The sequence below is a fragment of the Rhynchophorus ferrugineus genome, unplaced genomic scaffold (assembly GCF_030347505.1).
Source record: "Rhynchophorus ferrugineus isolate W39M unplaced genomic scaffold, kcgeb_rfMv2 rfM2, whole genome shotgun sequence".
NCBI classification, from domain to species: domain Eukaryota; kingdom Metazoa; phylum Arthropoda; class Insecta; order Coleoptera; family Curculionidae; genus Rhynchophorus; species Rhynchophorus ferrugineus.
The window spans coordinates 92,984,963-93,003,873 of record NW_027472581.1 but is presented as its reverse complement, the minus strand read 5'-3'; the positions used below and the strand labels follow the sequence as shown (position 1 = coordinate 93,003,873).

General features: G+C 33.3%; 1 protein-coding gene across 16 annotated transcripts in view; it reads left to right on the top strand.

Moving 5' to 3' along the window:
* Positions 1-17,951, top strand: part of LOC143191665 (uncharacterized) — a 183,579-nt gene extending 165,628 nt beyond the window's left edge. For 6 of the 16 annotated variants that reach the window (XM_076396989.1, XM_076396986.1, XM_076396984.1 and 3 more), the window contains 14 exons: positions 4,363-4,458; positions 4,518-4,746; positions 8,418-8,563; positions 8,621-8,800; positions 8,862-9,057; positions 9,116-10,323; positions 12,222-12,885; positions 12,948-13,477; positions 13,536-13,825; positions 13,882-14,193; positions 14,254-14,415; positions 15,212-15,397; positions 15,482-15,523; positions 15,812-17,951. In XM_076396989.1, the coding sequence (XP_076253104.1) occupies positions 4,363-4,458; positions 4,518-4,746; positions 8,418-8,563; positions 8,621-8,800; positions 8,862-9,057; positions 9,116-10,323; positions 12,222-12,885; positions 12,948-13,477; positions 13,536-13,825; positions 13,882-14,193; positions 14,254-14,415; positions 15,212-15,397; positions 15,482-15,523; positions 15,812-15,989 (4,419 nt within the window). In that variant the 3' untranslated portion in view covers positions 15,990-17,951. Of the gene's footprint in view, positions 1-4,362; positions 4,459-4,517; positions 4,747-8,417; positions 8,564-8,620; positions 8,801-8,861; positions 9,058-9,115; positions 10,324-12,221; positions 12,886-12,947; positions 13,478-13,535; positions 13,826-13,881; positions 14,194-14,253; positions 14,416-15,211; positions 15,398-15,481; positions 15,563-15,811 lie in introns of all 16 variants that reach the window. The other 10 variants (XM_076396996.1, XM_076396993.1, XM_076396994.1 and 7 more) reach the window with 5 other exon arrangements.
* Positions 17,952-18,911: the final 960 nt, after the last annotated feature.

The following is an 18,911-nucleotide window of genomic DNA, read 5'->3' as shown; positions in this document are numbered from 1 at the left end:
ACATTTACATTTTGATTAAGAGTGGCTAGCGACACGACAGTACAACTTGTTTACGTAACCAAAATACGTAAAATTCATAAAATAGTTTGTAATTTGGTGAACAGAACACTAAAACGCCGGCTTGGTTGGCGCAGTGGTAAAGGCAACACGAGCGTTCTCCTACTGCTGCGATTGTCGCGGGTTCGAATCCTTCTGGTGCATGGTCGTAAATTTATATTTGTGATTGTTTAATATTTATGATTGTCCTAGGCAAGAGTGTAAAATCCGACAAGGAAAATGATCCCTGTTACGCCAGTAACCAAGCTGGGTAAGACCGGATGTCTTCCAGGATCTTTCGCCAGTCGGTAGGCTTAATACCGAGGACCGTGGTTCCGAGCCCACGTTAGATTAAAAGAACTTTAAAAAATATAAAAAAGATCATTAAAACCTTGGAAATAAGTGTCTATACAATTGTCGTAGCGTAATCTTGCCATAAAATGTTTACTAAAAAGAAATTTCGTAACAAAATGGCTTCCGCCATTTGCCAAATGACAACTTAATTGAAAGGCACTCCAAAAAACATAATATTAAATGTGGACAGTTCTTTATTAGTTTACAGAAGATTTATCAGTATACAGAACAATAAAATCACTGATAAACTGAACTATAACGGACACAGTTAATATTTACCAACGCCATAATGGTTTTATTTTTCAAATAAATTAAAAAATCACTCCACAATGACCGTACTGTTAAATAAACATGGCGCCAATAGCTGAATATTATTTAATCATTATTTTTATCAATGGGTTCTATTTTTATAGGTCATATTGTCGATCTCTGTTAAAACGATTACGAAATTTATTGTTATTTTCTTCTATTAAAATCGATAACCATGGTCAATTGTCAAATAAGGTCACAGATTTCATCAAAATTGGTCTAGGAATTAAGCCAAGACGAAATTATGTTAGCTTTTTAGAATTAGATTTAGCATCAAATTATTGCTAATATTTACTTATAAATGTCGATTAATTTTCTAGACACGTGCTTGTTTTGTAAACTAAAATTAAAGATGTTTACATAACTGATGTTTGGTAGTTAACCGACTAATTAAATAACAATTAATCAGTGCTAGAATATCAGTGAATGTTATTTTTATTTTTATGTTGTTGTTAAATATGTTTTTTTGTTCAATAAGAGATAATTCTTGAATTCATGTGTCATCTTTCAGCTTCGTTTTTGTTTTTTTTATTAACACATTATTACTAGTTGTTGGCGAACAATCTACTAATTTGTCTAGTTTTTAACTAGATAACAGGTCAATTGAAAAGTCCCGAGCCTACCATAATAAAACACATTTTTTGGCAAAATTGTTTTTTTTTATTCAACATAACATAAGGGTTATGTGATACACTGATACAAGGGTGATACACTGATTATAGTGACCCTCCAAATTTTTGATACCATTTTTGTAGTACGACTTGACCTTTGCTTCAAAATAGGCCTCAGTTTCGGAGATCACCACTTCATTCAACCAAAATTTCTTTCCAGCTAGCATTGTCTTGAGATCTGAGAACAGGAAATAGTCGCTGGTGGCCAGATCTGGAGAATACGGTGGATGAGGAAGAAATTGGAAGCCCAATTCATGGATTTTTGCCATCGTTTTCACTGACTTATGACACGGTGCATTATCTTGGTGAAGCAGCAATTTCTTTTCCTTCAAATGCGGCTGTTTTTCAGCGATTTCGTCCTGCAAACGGTCCAATAACGCTATGTAATAGTCGCTCTTGATGGTCCTTCCTTTTCCATGCGCATCCCAAAATCCCAACAGACGCCATAAGCTTGCCAGCCGACTGTTGCGTTTTCTTTTCCCACGCTTTGAAGCGGGTTCATCGTGTGTAGTCCACTAGGATGACTGTCGATTGGACTTCCGAATGAAATGATGGAGCCATGTTTCATTCATTGTCACATATCGATGCAAAAACTTAGGTTTATTACGCTTGATCATCTTCAAACACTGCTCCAAATCATCAACTCGTCGTTGTTTTTGGTCAAAAGTGAGCTCGCGCGGCACCCACTTTGCACAGAGCTTTCTCATACCCAAATATTCGTGAGTGATATGACGTACACGTTTAGTTGATATCTCTAGAGTGCCTGCTATTTCATTCAATTTCAATTTACGGTTTTCGTCGGTAACAACCTCTTTTGGACGTCCACAGCGTTTACCGTCTTCGGTGCTCATTTCACCACGTCTAAGGTTAGCATACCAATCCTTGATGGTTGATTTTCCTGTTGAGGTTTTTGCTTCAACTGTATTTTTCCCTTCAAAAAGCAATATTTTATCAACACGCGAAATGTCTTTATATCCATTATTTTCACAGTAACAAAAGTTGCTTCACTCAAAATGCTATAATTCACAAACTAATGATCCGACAGTTGTCAAATTTATACACGCATCTTTTGAGGGTTAGGGCTAACTAAAACACATATGGATTTAATTCTAGTAGCGCCATCTATGTGTCAAGCTGGTGATTTTTCTATTGACCTGTTATATGTGTAAATCATTTCTTACTTAGTCTCTATAGCAATAATATTCACGTATTAACATTGCTGTTTTTTTCTATCAAATACACTTCACTCCACTACTAACTTAAATGATTTGTTTCTTTTGAGTTTGTCATGTTCACAACTTGTAAATTGTACAAGTGTTTACTCTTGACTTTACCATAAGTAATCTAATAGACTTTTAATTTAGGAAACACATACTAAATTTACTGATGTATATATTAGAACAATAGTAATAAATTAATTTTATAGTCTAACAATGTAGTAAGCATTGCTGATGTAACATGTTATAACAAGAACTATGTTAATGTTGAGGCAGTACAATTATTTTACCAGTATACCGGAAAGTCATTACCGGTTTTTCTAACAGATGCGTTAGTCTTAGGTATGCAATGATTTGAAATGACACATTTTATTCTACTGACATCGAGCTTCAAAGCTATACCTGTTAAATTTTGCGAAAGTAACACCGTCATAGATTTATAGTTTTTTAAAAAAGTTAAGTTTTGTGGCTTAAACCGTGCATCTGCGGCACGAATTACTTATTACTTAATCAAAATAAAAAAGCCATTGAAAGTCATCGTTTGCTGGTAGAAACTTTTGATGACCATACTCTAACCTTAAACAAAAGTGGTGATTTCTACGTGCAAGACAAAGAACATTCTGGTAGACCGAAAAAGTTTGAAGATGCGAAACTCCAAGAGTTACTGGATGAAAATCTAACCCAAAAACAATTAGTTGAAGCATTAAATATGGTCCAAGAAAAGATTAGCGATCGCCTATGAGCAATGAGGAAAATCCAAAAGATGGGAAGATGGTTGCCACATCAAAAATCGTCTGTGAAATGCTGCTTCAAAGGTACGATCAGAAGATTTTTGCCTCGAACAGTGACGGGTGATGAAAAATGGATTTATTTTGAAAAACATAAGCGCGAAAAATCATGGTTATCACCTGGTGAAGCCGGCCGGTCTACTTCAAGACCAAATCGTTTTGGTCGCAAGACAGTGCTCTGGCTCAACCAGCGTGGCGTGGTGTATTACGAACTGTTGAAACCTGATGAAACAGTTAATAGTGATCGCTACTGATAATATTTGAATCACGAATTGATCGAAAAAACATCCAGAATGGGCCTGAGTACGCGGTAAGCTGACTTTACAGCACGATAACGCGCACTTGGACTGGACATATTATTGCACCCGCCGTACTCTTGTTCCTTCCGACATTTCACAATCTTTATCAACATTATATTCGTTATCTACTCCGCCAATTTCGAAGAAGTGGATCGGTGAATGACTTTGTTCAAAGAAAAAACATTTTTGTTGGGATGGGAAGATGTATAGAATCAAATGGCCAATATTTTGAATAAATAAATGTTTCTAATTATTTCAAAATTATATATTTTTCCGAAGAAGAACGGTAATGACTTTCCAGTACACCTATATAATATTAGTACTACATAATATTACTCGATGAAATATTGTTCAGATTATAGTCTTTAGTGAGAACGTAGTAAAACGTATGAATTGAAAAATATTTTTCCAAAAATCATCCCACTAATAATGAGTAATCCCACTCTGATATTCCTATTCATCATGATGTGTAGGCAAGAAAAACTGACGCAAAACCTTGCTGGATGTTGCTTGTCTAATTTAAAAATAGCGACGCATTCTTTACCCGACATGTGTTTTATAGAATTATTTCGGCTGTAAATAATACCAACACAAACACTTTCGTCAGCTTGATTTTGTTAATAAAATAACAATTAGTTTTTGTCGTTGAATATGTACATAATTTTTATATTTATCCTATTTGTTACAGACAAACAGGCAGGGTGAGTCGTACGCCGAAGTGTCAGGTTCCATGATGGAGAAATACGACCTAGATAGTTTCATCAGTCCACACAGCAGTTCTCAGGTACACGAATGAATTTATACTAAAATCACCGCTACCAACCTCAATAATAACTTTTCCAGGGAGAAGATTGTTCGGCCAATTCAAACTCGATGTCCATTTGTAAATCGGAACTTCTCTTCAGTCCGGTGAAGGAATCCCCGATGCCGGGGGCGAATTTTTCCGTTGATTCTCTCGACTGTGACCTTCACGACATGATGCTGACGTGCCAGGCCAACAAGGAAAATTACACGATCGCATTTGAAGGTTCAGTGACTATGTATAGCGAGGATAGCGATTTTCACGAGACGGGTAAATCTAATTAGGAACCTACGTTTTTGCATTCGATGTTATGTATCAAAATGTCAACATTATCATTAAAATATAGTCGTTTAATATAATACAGGGACTGCGGACTTATTTATTTTTTTATTATTTTTCGTACATTCAATGATTTTGTTCAAAAGTTACATACATAATTAATGTTCATAATAAATATCATCGATATTCAAAAAATGTCCGTCACATGTCACACACACTTAAGTAACAAGTGACAAATATCATAACATGTCTCTCTATACTATAGAATAGTATAGAATATATAGTATATACGAATAGTATATATATATATATATATATATATATATATATATATAAATAAAATAATATAATAATATATAAATAATATATAATAAAACAATCATTATATATTTTGCATTAATGTATTTTTAATCATACTTGTTGAAGAATTCATTTTTCTGACCCAAAATATTAATTGTAGGTATCTTAATCAATATATATTTGTTTTAAGTAAATGAACCCCTTCAAAATAATTCAGTTTTTAATTGAAGCCACTTTAGAACATTTTAAAAGGTAGTAAAACAGTGTTTTCACATTTACCTTCAACGTAATTTTGCTGTCGCCCCCTTTGGGCATATTTCTATTGTATTCTTGTAAGAAACAATGAACATATGCATATGAACACAAATATTCTATATAAATAATTGTATATGTACCAGCTAACAAAAAATGGTAAGTCACGTACACACATCCCTAATCTGGCAAACTTGAGTTTCTTCCAAGGAAAATGACGTCCCGGTTTTTATTTCCGCTCATACACTGGATACACAACACTTTTGAGACTGAAGATGCCTTAAAATAAAATGTTTATTGTATGATATATCGGATATAGCACAAACAAGGAATTCAAAAGGGTGCCTCAAAGGATATTCAATGTTATGAAATTAAAAAATTAAGTAAAATTGAAATTATACAAACACACAAATCTGAAAATTCCATAAAATGAAAACATTAACATCAAGTTTTATACCAAACATATAATATACCATATAGTATACCAAACCAAACCATTATCCATCCAATACCATTATCAGAAATTTTAAAATAACAACATATACGGTATAACAAAAATAACAAACAAATATGGCTAATACATATACTTCCTTTATTTTAAGTTGATAAATAATACCATCATTTGGTTAATTAAACGTAAACCATTTAATCAGTTAACCAATTTAAATTTTACAGTTTTTTCAGCCTTAAATACACACTAACATAGTTGTTCTAATGTCAATAAAACTACAAGATATAATCCGTAAATTTTTCGACGTAGAAACTAACTTCCTGTCTAACTTCCTGAGAAATAAGATATCATTTCCATGATGCTCTTCCATTGTTGTTCCATGTCATTTCCATATTTACAAAGATGTAACGTAATAAAGATTGGTGTTTAACTTATGACGGATGACAGTATTGCGTAATTTTGAATGATCAATATCATCTTAAATATGAAAATAAATATTTTTTCTAACTCTATTAATCCTATTTCATTAGGTAAATACATAAATCTAGTAACTGTTGGGCAAAAAGAAAATTGTGAAAAAAAAACACAACGAGAGCCACTTATCAGCTGCAGTTGAAGCATCTGAGCCATGCACTTTAAAAAATACTCTTTAAACGTCAAAGTCATAATATTTACCAATTTGCTAATACAACACTCGAGATCATTTAACGTCCCTATACTGATAAGGCAGTCATGGGTTCGAATACACCTCGGGGTATGACGGTTTTTAATTTATGTTTCAATCAAAAACTAAACAATCACAGCAATAAGTGATATCTAGATATGAAATATTTCAACATAACAAATCTATCACTTCATTTATCATATTTAGTTTATAACGACACAGTTTAGATACAAAATGTTTATTAATAGATCAGTAATATTTACCAAGAATTAACAAAAAAAAAGATTACATTAGATATGGATATTGTTCAGCTATACAGGAAAAGCATAAAAACCACACTGTAGTCAAGCTTATTTTAATACATATGTAAAACAACAAAAATATCTATTCAAATTAAATACATTAAACGCTCATTAGTCATGGTACTAATATGTTATTAAAGTTTCAAGATCAATTGTTTTTTATATATATTAAACTCCCATTTTACCAACGTTTGTCCGGACTGGGCCTAAAGTTTAATGTGGGCTCCGAACCACGGTCCTCAGCATTAAGCCATCCGGTCTTACCCAGCCTGGTTACTGGCGTGACTGGGATCATTTTCCTTGTCGGATTTTGCACTCTTGCCTAGAACATTCACAAATTTTAAACAATCACAAACATAACTTTACGACCATGCCCCAGCCGGATTCTAACCCGCGGCTATCGCAACAGTAGGAGGACCGTCCCATCGCCTTTACCACTGCGCCACCAACCCGCCTCAATATTTTTATTATCCCAAATGACCAGACAACGAGAGGTGTATGATAATAAAATACTAATAAAGGTCTGATTTCTTAGTGCTTTATGAACTATTAAAATATAACCCAACAAACATCACGAACAACCCAAAAAACAATATAAGGTTATTCTTTACACAATAACGACCTTTTCATCACACATTACATATTCCATCCGTCCAATAAAACAGCCAACACATGTCATGGATGACATCGAATATATTGCCAACTGCAGTTTTACTAAATGCAAAATGCGTCTTCAATCCTGAACGAACTTTTAATTATCTCATTTTACCGTAATTAAAGAGAGATAGAAGGCTGTCTGATACGTCGGAACTTGCAACCGAATCAGTCTAGAAAATCCATTTCACAAACCATAGTACAAACCAAGGAATTATCTGAAATGATATTCAATTTTACCACCACGGAATATATTTAGAAATGATTTAAAACCAATTAATTTAAACAAAAGTAAGCAAATACACAAATATAAAAATGACAAAAAATAAAAAATAAACATTCAGTTTTATACCACAACAACATCGTAAAACTTTTTCACAGGAAACTTTTTATATGGTACTACAAAAATAACAAACAAATATAACTAACTACATATACTTCCTTAATTTTTAATTGATAAATAACACCATAAGTATTTTATAAATCCCCTCCTATTTGCATTATTAAATATAAACAATGATTCAGTTACGATGGTTAGTTTAATTATTATTATCAGTACCAGTACGATATTTAACTTTAAATAAATAGAGTTATCAATACGTAAACTTCGTTTTGAATAGTCTCTGTCTGTATCATGGCATCAGTTTAAGTGATCAGTCTCCGGTGTGTATACGAAGAGTGTTTTCATTTATTGTTTTGGTTAAAAACCAGGTAATATTTATCATGTTAACTCTTATAGGTTATTAATTAGAACCCAAATTATTTATCTATTAAAATTACAATTACGTTTATGTTAATATAATAGTTTTGTTTAATTTACGTAAGTTATTGTTATTAATTATTAAATGTGAATCATATAAAATGATGAGTAATACACATGTGCTACAAAGTAGTGGTGCTAAATTAAATTGTTGATAATATAAAACAATTTTATCATATTATTCTTAGTTACTACAGACTCTTCATTAACAATATTGTTAGATTATTTATTAATAATTAATTCAATCGACACTAATTAAACGATATTAATTTGTTTTAGATAAAAGTTCAAGTTCAAATCCCAATCAGTCGGGAAGTGTGAATTTAGACATAAAGATACAGAATCAGAATCCATGCAAGAAGGTGTTGGAAGGTTCTATGACCCAGTCAGATTCCAGCAGCTTTACCACTTGGAGTAAACTGAAGGTTATTAATGCCATCATAATCCTGTTAATATATTTAACAAGAAAAACATATTTACAGAAACAAAACAGTGAAGATCCCATTCGGAGACCTTCGGGAAACAATAACAACTCAGAGGATGAAGCTAGTCATTTAATTTTAAGCGATACAGCGTTAAAAAGTCAAAGCATGCCTAACCTGTACAAACAGAAACTAAAGAATCTTATCAACAAAGGAATGAAGAGCGACAGCAATTCCTCGGTAATATCAAAATAACAATTAAGTACCCCTTGTCTCTGACCTGCAATCTGCACATTTACAGACCGATACTACTGTAAAAAGGCGGCCAGTGAAAGTTTTCGATATCCATCATCAAATCCAAACCAGCAGTGGCAGCGGCTCGCTATCAGACATGGCCACTTCGGTTGATGCCAGTAGTTGTGAGGGTCAGAACAATAAACAAGCAAACTTCAGTTTAGTCAAGCTGTTTATGAAACAGAAAAGTATCAGCCAAGAAGGTGAGCACTACATTCTTATACTTTTAACAATGTTGTGTAATACGTTTAAATATTTAAGGTATGTCAACCACAATGGATCAGTTATCATCATCGGAAAATTGGCCTGGATCCCAATCGGGAGAAAGTTCCTCATCGGACGCTAAAAATTACGACCAACAAAGGAATCAAGAATTTGCCAACGACCAGAAGACTAGTGACAGTAGTGTAAGGACTTACGACCTCATTGCCGAAGAGCCGGAGGAAGTGCTCTCCAAAAGCGAATCTGTTGAACAGCTTTCCGAGAGCATCAGTAAAATAGAGTCAGTTAACGAGAGTTTTGAAAAAGAGAACACAGCACCCAGAGAGAACGTAAATAACAACAACAGTTTCGGAATACGAGATAGACCCAAGGCACCCAGTCCGAGAACATTCTTGGGACTTAAAAATGCTCAACTGGATAGAAGCATACAGACCTCTCAGTTTTCGGAAATACTCAATCTCAAAAATCTTTCGAAATCGCAGACCGCTGCGAAACAATCCGTCAAACTTATCGAACCGTCGTTTTTGAACACCCTAAAGGAAGAAGGCGAAGTCCAGAAACCGGTGTACGTTTTATACCCTAACTACGTGCTTCCGGACTTGGGATTCCTCAACGAGAAGGATGACGTTTCGAACATGTTCTTCGTTCCACAAAAGGCTCCCTCGGTTTCCACCGGCCGAAAACGTCCATTCAGTTTCAACGATCTCGAAATGCTGAAGAGGAAAGGATTCGGACACGTTAAGGATTGGGACTCTCTGAACGTTCTGCTACCTCAGGAATACAAAAAATTATTATCGGACGTTCCCGAAATATCAAGCCATATAAAAACTAGCATGAGGGAAAAACCGACTTTCATGAGACAGAAGCGGCGTCCGGCGAGTTGTGACATGAACCAAACAAACATATCAAGCAGTTCTAGCACAACCACGCAGCCATCAAGTGGTTACCGGGGTTCCTCGACGATCCTTACCGACTCTCAAAATAGTCCAGCTCCTCAGAACAACCATAACCCGCTCTTTGTATATCGATATGATAGCGTAACAAGTTCGGAAGCCAGCCTAATCAACAGCGAAAAGCAAAGACAAAGTATCACAACCACGCCTCCATGCCCTCTTCGATGTGTTAGTTTACCACACTCTGATGTTCCTCCAAGACCGCCTCTACCAAAAAGTATTCTGAGAAAAGCTGAAATGAATAAACGGTACAGCATGTACGAAACTAGCGAAGAAGATTTAGCAACTGATGATGTAAGTTTAAATGATTTTATGTGCAATGTTTAAATGTGAATATCTACATAACTCTTATCGAACAAAATAATAATGATTTTGGACAAAAACAAAAATAAATAATAATCCCATAGAAAAATATATAAACCAGAGGTACCCATATAAAATAATTTCAAATGAAACCAGTTTTATCAGAAATATTTTAGAGATGGACTCTCATTATTTGTTTTATACCTAAGTTAAAAATGCTGAAGACAGAAACAGTTCGATATTATTATAAGAGCTAATTAATCATTTTCAAGAAAATTATTGCCTCTGGTAAATACAAATTTGCAAAAACTGTTATTTTTAAATTCGAAACAAAATCTTTGATTAACTTCTGATGATAAATGGTCTAGAAATCAATTTGACAAGGATTTCAATACATACCTCTCATTTTATATGGTATATCCAATATTGTATAGGATTTCAGTGAGTAAAAGGAAGAATTTATATTTCCTACCTATTTCTTTCTATATTATATTTTTTGAAACAATATTGACTGAAAGAAACGGATTTTTACGTAATTGAGGGAATTTACAATTTCATCATCGTTTCGTCAACCTTACCACTGCGTCTATCTTGTTGCTATATAAGTAGATACATTTATTTCAATCAATTTTGTATTTATTTTATTCCTGTTGTATTATTTCTGTCATTATTCCTGGAACGATATATAGAATTCCAAAAGCATAACCTAAAAAAGTCACGAACCACGAATACATGGAATTACTAGATACTAGTCACATCTGTACTGTTATTTTTGCAAAGTTATCGCGGGCATTCAATATGGTCTAATATTTTAACAAACCTGTCAACACTATTAACGGTAAAATTATTTATTAATCATAAATGAATAATTTTTCTCTGATAATTTTTCGATAGTGGTAACTTTTTTCTATGGTGGTAACTACCAACCTCAGTATACCTAATTGTTGTTGATTTTATACCTAGAAATAAGAATAAGAACAAGAAATAGTTCTGCATTTGATTTTATGTGTGAAAAACTTCAAAAAACCAGCTCAATAAAAATACATAAAATACAGCGAACTTCCATTTATGATTTATTTGTCTTAAAATAGAGTGCAAATGTTTAAAAAATGAACGGTTTTACTTTTCCTCTCATATTCGACAGAACAGAACAGAAGGTTCTCTTATCAACCACCAAATATAATCCCCCATCATGTTTTCAGTGTATTGGATATTCGAACATCAGAATCCAGTAATTTCCATTGTTTTAACCACGATGCCAATAATTTTGCTTAATTTTTTATAAGATTTAAGTCTCTTATTAAATCTTCAGAGTTGACGAGGTGTGGTATTTTTGGTTCAAATTCATTACCGAAATCGGAAAGTACCGATGCAGATGAACTCCGTGGTGATTTCCTACACGGGAGGAGCAGGTACAGGATTTTTTTCTGTATGGTTTATTGGAGCACATGTTGATGGTAGATCAGGATAAGATGTTTTCTTTGAATTTTTACCTTTACACTTGGTGGCACTTGGCTGCCATCAATTTCTTGATACCGCAAACTTCATTGCTCTTTTTTTTTCACCTGTGCATTAGCCTACAATAAGACAATAACACATAACTTAATGAATGGTTCCATACAATAAAAATAATAAAAGGAAATTAACTCATCCTCCAGAAAATATCTGCAAGAGTTACATGACACATGTGGAGATATTGTGGTCTTTGTCTTGATTTTTAACCGCAAGCGCAACCTCATATGCGCAAGAAATGTGTATCTTTTTTTAGAACGGTATAATAAATCAAAAAGGTAGATTAACTTAATACTTAAAAATGTGGATTACTTTTTCACACACTTGTTATTTATGATTTAAAATAATTGTTTCGATGTCATATTTGTAATTTTTAGGTTGCTCTTAAGAGAAAATCTTTACCCAACACTCACTACCTAGCAAGGAACAAACGATTTTCGGAAACTGAAGATGAGGGCGTTGACGCCGGTACATCCAGTAGCAGCTTGGACGAACATCAGGACAATGTCCTTCCGGCCAAGTCAGACCATCTGCTGCAGAACATGTCGATGGACGAACTCTTACAGCTGGACGAATACCTAAAACTCAGCGGGTTTTCGTCATCGGACGAAGACCGAACCGAAGAGAGCCTGACCCATTTAAGATCCTACGTCAGTAAATTCTTATCGCTTAAAATCAATCAAGACGGCTCCGAACATTTCGGTGGTAAAAAGACCGTGAGCTTCGCGGAAAAAGTTAACGTCGCCCCCAAGCATCTCGATACCAAGCACTTTATTCCACCGAATAATTCGCCGAACGTATCGGCATTCTTACAACAAAGAAACTTTCAGCCTAAAACTCTAGCTGACCTAACTATTTGCGAAGAGAACGAGAACAGTCCGAACTACTCCAGCCCCCAGACAACACCGATTCACTTGTGTAAAGCACCTTCGGACAATTACGTTCAAAAACGTTCATTGATCAATGGAGTTTTGGAAGCAGTCGATCAAGTAATGCAACATTTCTCACCAGCGTCGAATCAGCAAGAACTCAACGCTTTGGGTATGTAATTTAACCATCCTTATCATTCACAATGTTATGACACACAACACTTACTATTTCAGGTGACTCAAGTATTAATCCCGCCTGTGCTAAACTTACATTATCCACACTATGTCCTGCTCTGTACGCTATTTTAAGCGATGGATTAAAACCATGTATAGAAACAAGTTTTGGTGCTATAAACAACTCAGTATGGCAGGTAGTTGAAGCTTTAGCACAGCAAGGCCCGTTAACAAAAGCACTGAACGATTTGGTTATGAAAATTAATAATGAGGATGTTATTAGCGAAGGATTGGTGAAATTCAACGCCTTTATTTTCGGATTATTAAATGTACGCTCGCTCGATGCTTGGACCAGTTACTTGAAAACCAGAGAGAGTATTTTAAAGAAACATTATACCGCTGATTCTTTATTGGTACTATCGCATACTGGTGGTTCAAACCTCAGGCACATGTTGGATGCCATGATAGCTGCCTTACAACCTTTGGCGTTCCTGCCTTTCCAGTTTGACTTGCTATTCGAGTACAAGCAGTTACATTTAAGCTTCAAAAGAATGGACTCTTATCATCAGTTGGTTAGTCCTACCCATAAGGTAATATTTCTTGTTGTTATCATGAGTTCAATATTGTAATTATATAAATACATTGTAGCATTCATCATCACCAAATTACAAGCAATTCCTTTCAACAAAATACGGAGCTGGTGGATCGCCTCAAAGCCGTTCTAACTCTGAATCCGAAGATATTTCAACGGCCACCACGGTGCGTAATTTGAACCTGCATGAACCTATTCTACCGGATTTGCTGACGTCACCGGATGGTTTGACGAAACTAAGAAAGAGTGAGAAAGAACGACCCAGAAGTTGTGTAGATACTGGTATATTATCTAACGCGCCAAATTTCAAACTAGGCGAAGACGTCAATATGGTCGCCAAGAAAAGGTAAAACTGCAACCAAAAAACAAGGGACGTAAATAAGTAACTATTTCCATTTGTAGATGGTCTGGGATTGCGTTGAATTCGAAACTATATCAAGTATACGATAAGTTGGCTAAAGAGGAGGAGGAATACGCTGACAGTTTGGAAACTCCTGATCCGGAATCGCCAAAAAATAACGAGACTAGTCCGAAGGATGAACATATTCCCGAACCGGAATCGCTGGATTCGAACTTCTCAGATGAGAAACCTTTAAACGGCAGGAGATTTAAGAAATTACAACAAAGATGGGAAATGTTGAGCGGTAGGGAGTCAGTGGAGAAAGAATCTCCTCCGCCTAGCCCCACTCACCTAAATAAATCAAAAATTCCAAGGTAAATTATAAAAATTAAAACTGATTATATTACATATATTTATAATTATCAATATTTTAGGCCTATTACGTCTCCTATTAAGCCATCGGGCATTCCAGTTTTGGTCCCTCAACCTAAATCTGTAAATAAGAAAGTAACTAGTCCCCAAGGTAGTAAACCAGTACCTATTGTAAAAGGATCCAACAGTATTAAGAGCTCCCCTGCAAAAAAGTCTTCTCCAAGGTAAATAACATTTCATTGTTTGCAATAAATATATCAAAGTTAAAAAAAATCAAAATTCAAAAGAAATATTAAAAACTTATTATTTATTAGGTTTTTTTTTGTTTTTAATTCAATCAGAGCCAATTTTTTTAATAAATCAACATAGTATTTGCGTCCTTCACCTTCCCAAAAATATTTGGACTACAGGAAATTATTTCAAGCTTACATATTGATGCTTCATCGTCATAAATCAACTTAGTGTATAACCTTATACTTCATACTTTCGCCTAAATAAAGTATGCGGAAACACTGTATTTCCAATCTCCGGTGTAATGTACGAAATGAAACACAACTTTTTCAAATTAATTATTAATGATAATCATTATAAATACGGAATCAATAAAATGCAGAGCTCTGACAAACTCTAAAAAATAACTTACCAAATGTAAAAAATCATTCGTATTTACTCATTACTACTTCAGAGTATTTTTCTAATGATTGCAAGTACAAAATAAACATCCAAAATTATGAATTTAAAAGAATTATAAATTAAAACTTTTGTCTTTCCCATACTTTTTTTCAAAAGAAGTTATCTTCTTTTCTATCTTCTAGCTAATTACTGGTGTAATATTTTGAAATTTTTCAGTCACTAGTTTGGATGAGTTAGAAATTTTAATATCTATATATATGATAAATATAAAACTTATTAATAAGTATTCAACATTTGTGTAGACAATACTTTGTGGCAATACTGGTTTATTTATAATTTTAATATTTATTTAATACTTATTTTTCATTTTTTGTAATTTTTCCATAGAACAAGCAGGGTTGATCAACTTGATAGTCATGAAACAACAAGGCACATTCCAAGACCCAGCAGTTTGCCATACAAACCAACCAATCAAAATGGTAAAACATCCAAAATAACGCCACCAAGAAGAGCTGCTTCGAGCTCATTAAACAGAAGACCAATTGGTGGAAATACTAGTAGCGCAACACCAAAGTAAGTAATATCAATAACAATTATATTCTAGATAAGCTTATATCATCGTGGTGAAATTACATTTTTTATCTTTTGAATTTACAGTTATTTCTACACAATTTATGAATATGGTGGAGGTGCCTATATGTAAATAAAATAAGTAAAAATATCATTTAACATATCCCGGTGTGTAAATTTTAGTTTTAAGTATAGCGATGATTAACCCAACCATATCATATTACGCTCTACTAACAGGAAATTGGCTGTTATCGTTGTGTTTGTGAAAAAACGACTCCTGTATCTTGTAATATTGATATTTTATGCAAGCTTGGCCTTCGAATTTTTCATCATTGGATTTTATTTCATATTTTATTTCATTGTATTGTCAACTGTGTACGTATGATTGCTACATTTGAATATTTTTGTATGTTTTAGGGTTGTAAGGACTCTCAGTCATAGACTTCCATCGGAGAGTGGCCACTTGTCATATAACGAAGGTGAAAGATTGAAAGTAGTGCTTGAAGTAGATGATAAATGGTTACTTTGCTGCCGTGGTACCCAGAAAGGATTAGTTCCGAAGTCTGCCGTCATCGCGGACAGTGGAAAATTTTGATAAACAATAGATCCTAATATGTAGGTACTTAAGGGGGAGTTAATAACGTCGGTGTTAACTTTCGAGAGTTGAGAAAAAAGACTTTTAGGTGGGGATATCGATAAAAGCTTCAAGGACTATTTCGAGAGAATCCAAATAAATTCGGCACAAGTTATGATTTGCTATTGTTTTATACGGTTACTATTACTTGCAATAGTTGTATAATAGGTTGTATAACATAATCCTGATATTCTGGGCGCGTGATGTAAAATTATTTATTAAAGTATCCATACAGTAAAGCTTCAGATAGGTTATACCAAGATAGTCATCTGTTTTAAGGACTGGTTTTATTTTTTTTTATAATATTGTTAACTAATACTAATGTTACATAATCGAAATATTTTCATGTTATTGCTTATTGTAGTTGTATGACTTTCTCCCCTCATTATCGCAATACTTGTAAAGGGTAATTCTGTTTTTGAAATAACCACAATTTTTTTGAGATTATTTAGATAATATCGATAGTCTATTGGTAATGGTATATGAAATATTTAAAACATTATTTTACACCATCATTGTCTTGGTAATATGAATAAGATAAGCTGTTTATTAGTCATATCTAGTACTTAAAATCCTAAATGTAACTCGTATGGTAAGAGCTTTACCTCTAGCTTATTGTTGCGTGGATGGTTAAATGTGTCGCTTTGGTATTTACTAACATTTTGGAAAATTGGGTGGTTGGGTTCTAGTTCTTATCTTCAGGAGGGTGGTTGGTGTTGGAATTTTGGTTTACACAGTAATATATATATACGAAAATAATTACTAACCACTTTACCTTCCATACATTCCACTCCTGCTTAACTTTAGGTTACATTTTCGTATATATACAAACAATTATGTGCTGCATCTCACTAACAAGAACCTTGTACCGGTAGCGCCTTCCTTGCATGCTAATTTCTGGGCAGCACATGAGATTCATTTGTTAAATTAAACATTTCAAACACCACTAAAGACACTTTCACATAAATTATTAGCTAGTGACGTCTAATTTTTTATCGTGAAAGTTGCACGTTTTCGTACAGAGGATGATTTTAAAACATGATTTCTAGATTTCGCATCGGAACATCGTAGAATGATTTTTTTAAATGTCGGTTGTTGCACTAGTTGAGCTGCGTGGCCCAAGTATTTGAAGTAATACCTAGGGATCCAACCAATAGCTCCAATTTTTCTCTGTCTCTCTTTCTCTTCCGTTAATATTTTCATTTATTTTCCCACTAACTATCCTGCTCTAACATGTGATGTGATAGCGGAATATTTAACTGTTCCAAATTATATGTTGAAAATGTGATAAAACTAATCTAGCTTATTATAAATTTATTTGCGAGTGTTTTATGTACATAAAGAAGAAATAGCAGTTATAAACTCATCATTTAATAAATAGTTTGAGTGATTTCAAATATATATTTGTAAGACGCCAGTCCTTATCCTGAAATAAAGATGCTACTAGTATGATAAAAGTAAAAAAACGCGAGCTTTTTAATTAGCAAAATAAAGATTGAAAACATTATACTAATTGTAAGGTATTAGTTATTGTAAAGAAATGCGAGATATTGTGACAGTGGCCTTTTTAATTACCGTAAATCATCTATCGTTTACAGCATTTCGCGCTACTTTTATTTATTTGTATATATTGGAGCGATTTGAATTATTCTGTATGTATATATTGTCAACCAAAGTGTTTTGATCGAACGATCGACCGATAATTCCGAAACTGTATTTATAAGTTATTTTAATTATAACCTAGTTCTCGTTTTTTTATCATCATGTTTTATCATTTTCGTGCCATATACTCTAAACTGACTCATTTTTTTCTCATTATATTCATATTTAATTGTATAAATTTGTACTAAATTACGAAAGTATAGCTTAGTAACATATGTAACTGAGGACAGATTACAACAAATAAATATGTATAAACACTTATATTTAGTTTTCTTCTTTCATCCACTCTAAATATAGGTAAATAGATATATTTCTCTAATTACAATAGTCTCGAATTTTATTTACTATTATTTCCTGAAACTAAGAGATCTATTAAGATTTCTCTATCAGACTCAAAGAAACATATTAAAACTTTGCTTCACAATCTGGTGAGTAACTAAAAGTTAATACTCAGATTCTAAAACTATGGATGAATGAATAGATTCAAATAAAAAAAATTACCAATAGGTAAAATCTATGGAATAATATCATCATTAGCTTTGTAAAGGAATACTGCTTCAAATTAGAAGAAATCACAATAGTTACAATCGAAAATGTTATAGTGCTCTTAGCAATGGAAGAAGAAAATCAAGATAAAGAGACATCAAGCAGCGACACAATAATAGATTATTCGGTTTACCAACAAAAACCTAAAATCTAATCTTACCTGTCTTGAATTTAAATAATACTATTATTACCATACGAGAATACTGCCCAGTGTTTATAGAAGTCGTTCTTCTTTATCAAATTAATGAATGAACATCACATTATTCACAGACTAGAAGGCCAAACTCTGTGATTTAAGACTTGTTGGAAAGAAATTAATGGTCAAATGATGAACTTTTCGCATAATGAAAAATATTAGAGGAATATAAAATAGAAGAAAATTTAAAAAGTTTTGAATGATGTTGGCATATCAGATTCAGAAGTGTGAATGAAAACACTGAAAATTATTTTACAATAAAATCACTGTGATAATAGATTTTTGAGATTATGGGAAATTATTTTTCATGTTTAATTAGTAATTATTTATCGTTATCCATTTGCTTTTAGTCTTTTGAGTAGTTTTGAGTTTTAGTTTTAATTTTTTCTTTTTTAATTGTGTTTTTTGAAATTATCTAAACTGGGTGAAGGTAATGTAATGGAAACTATACCTAATTGGTATTTTAAAGTGATGTATCT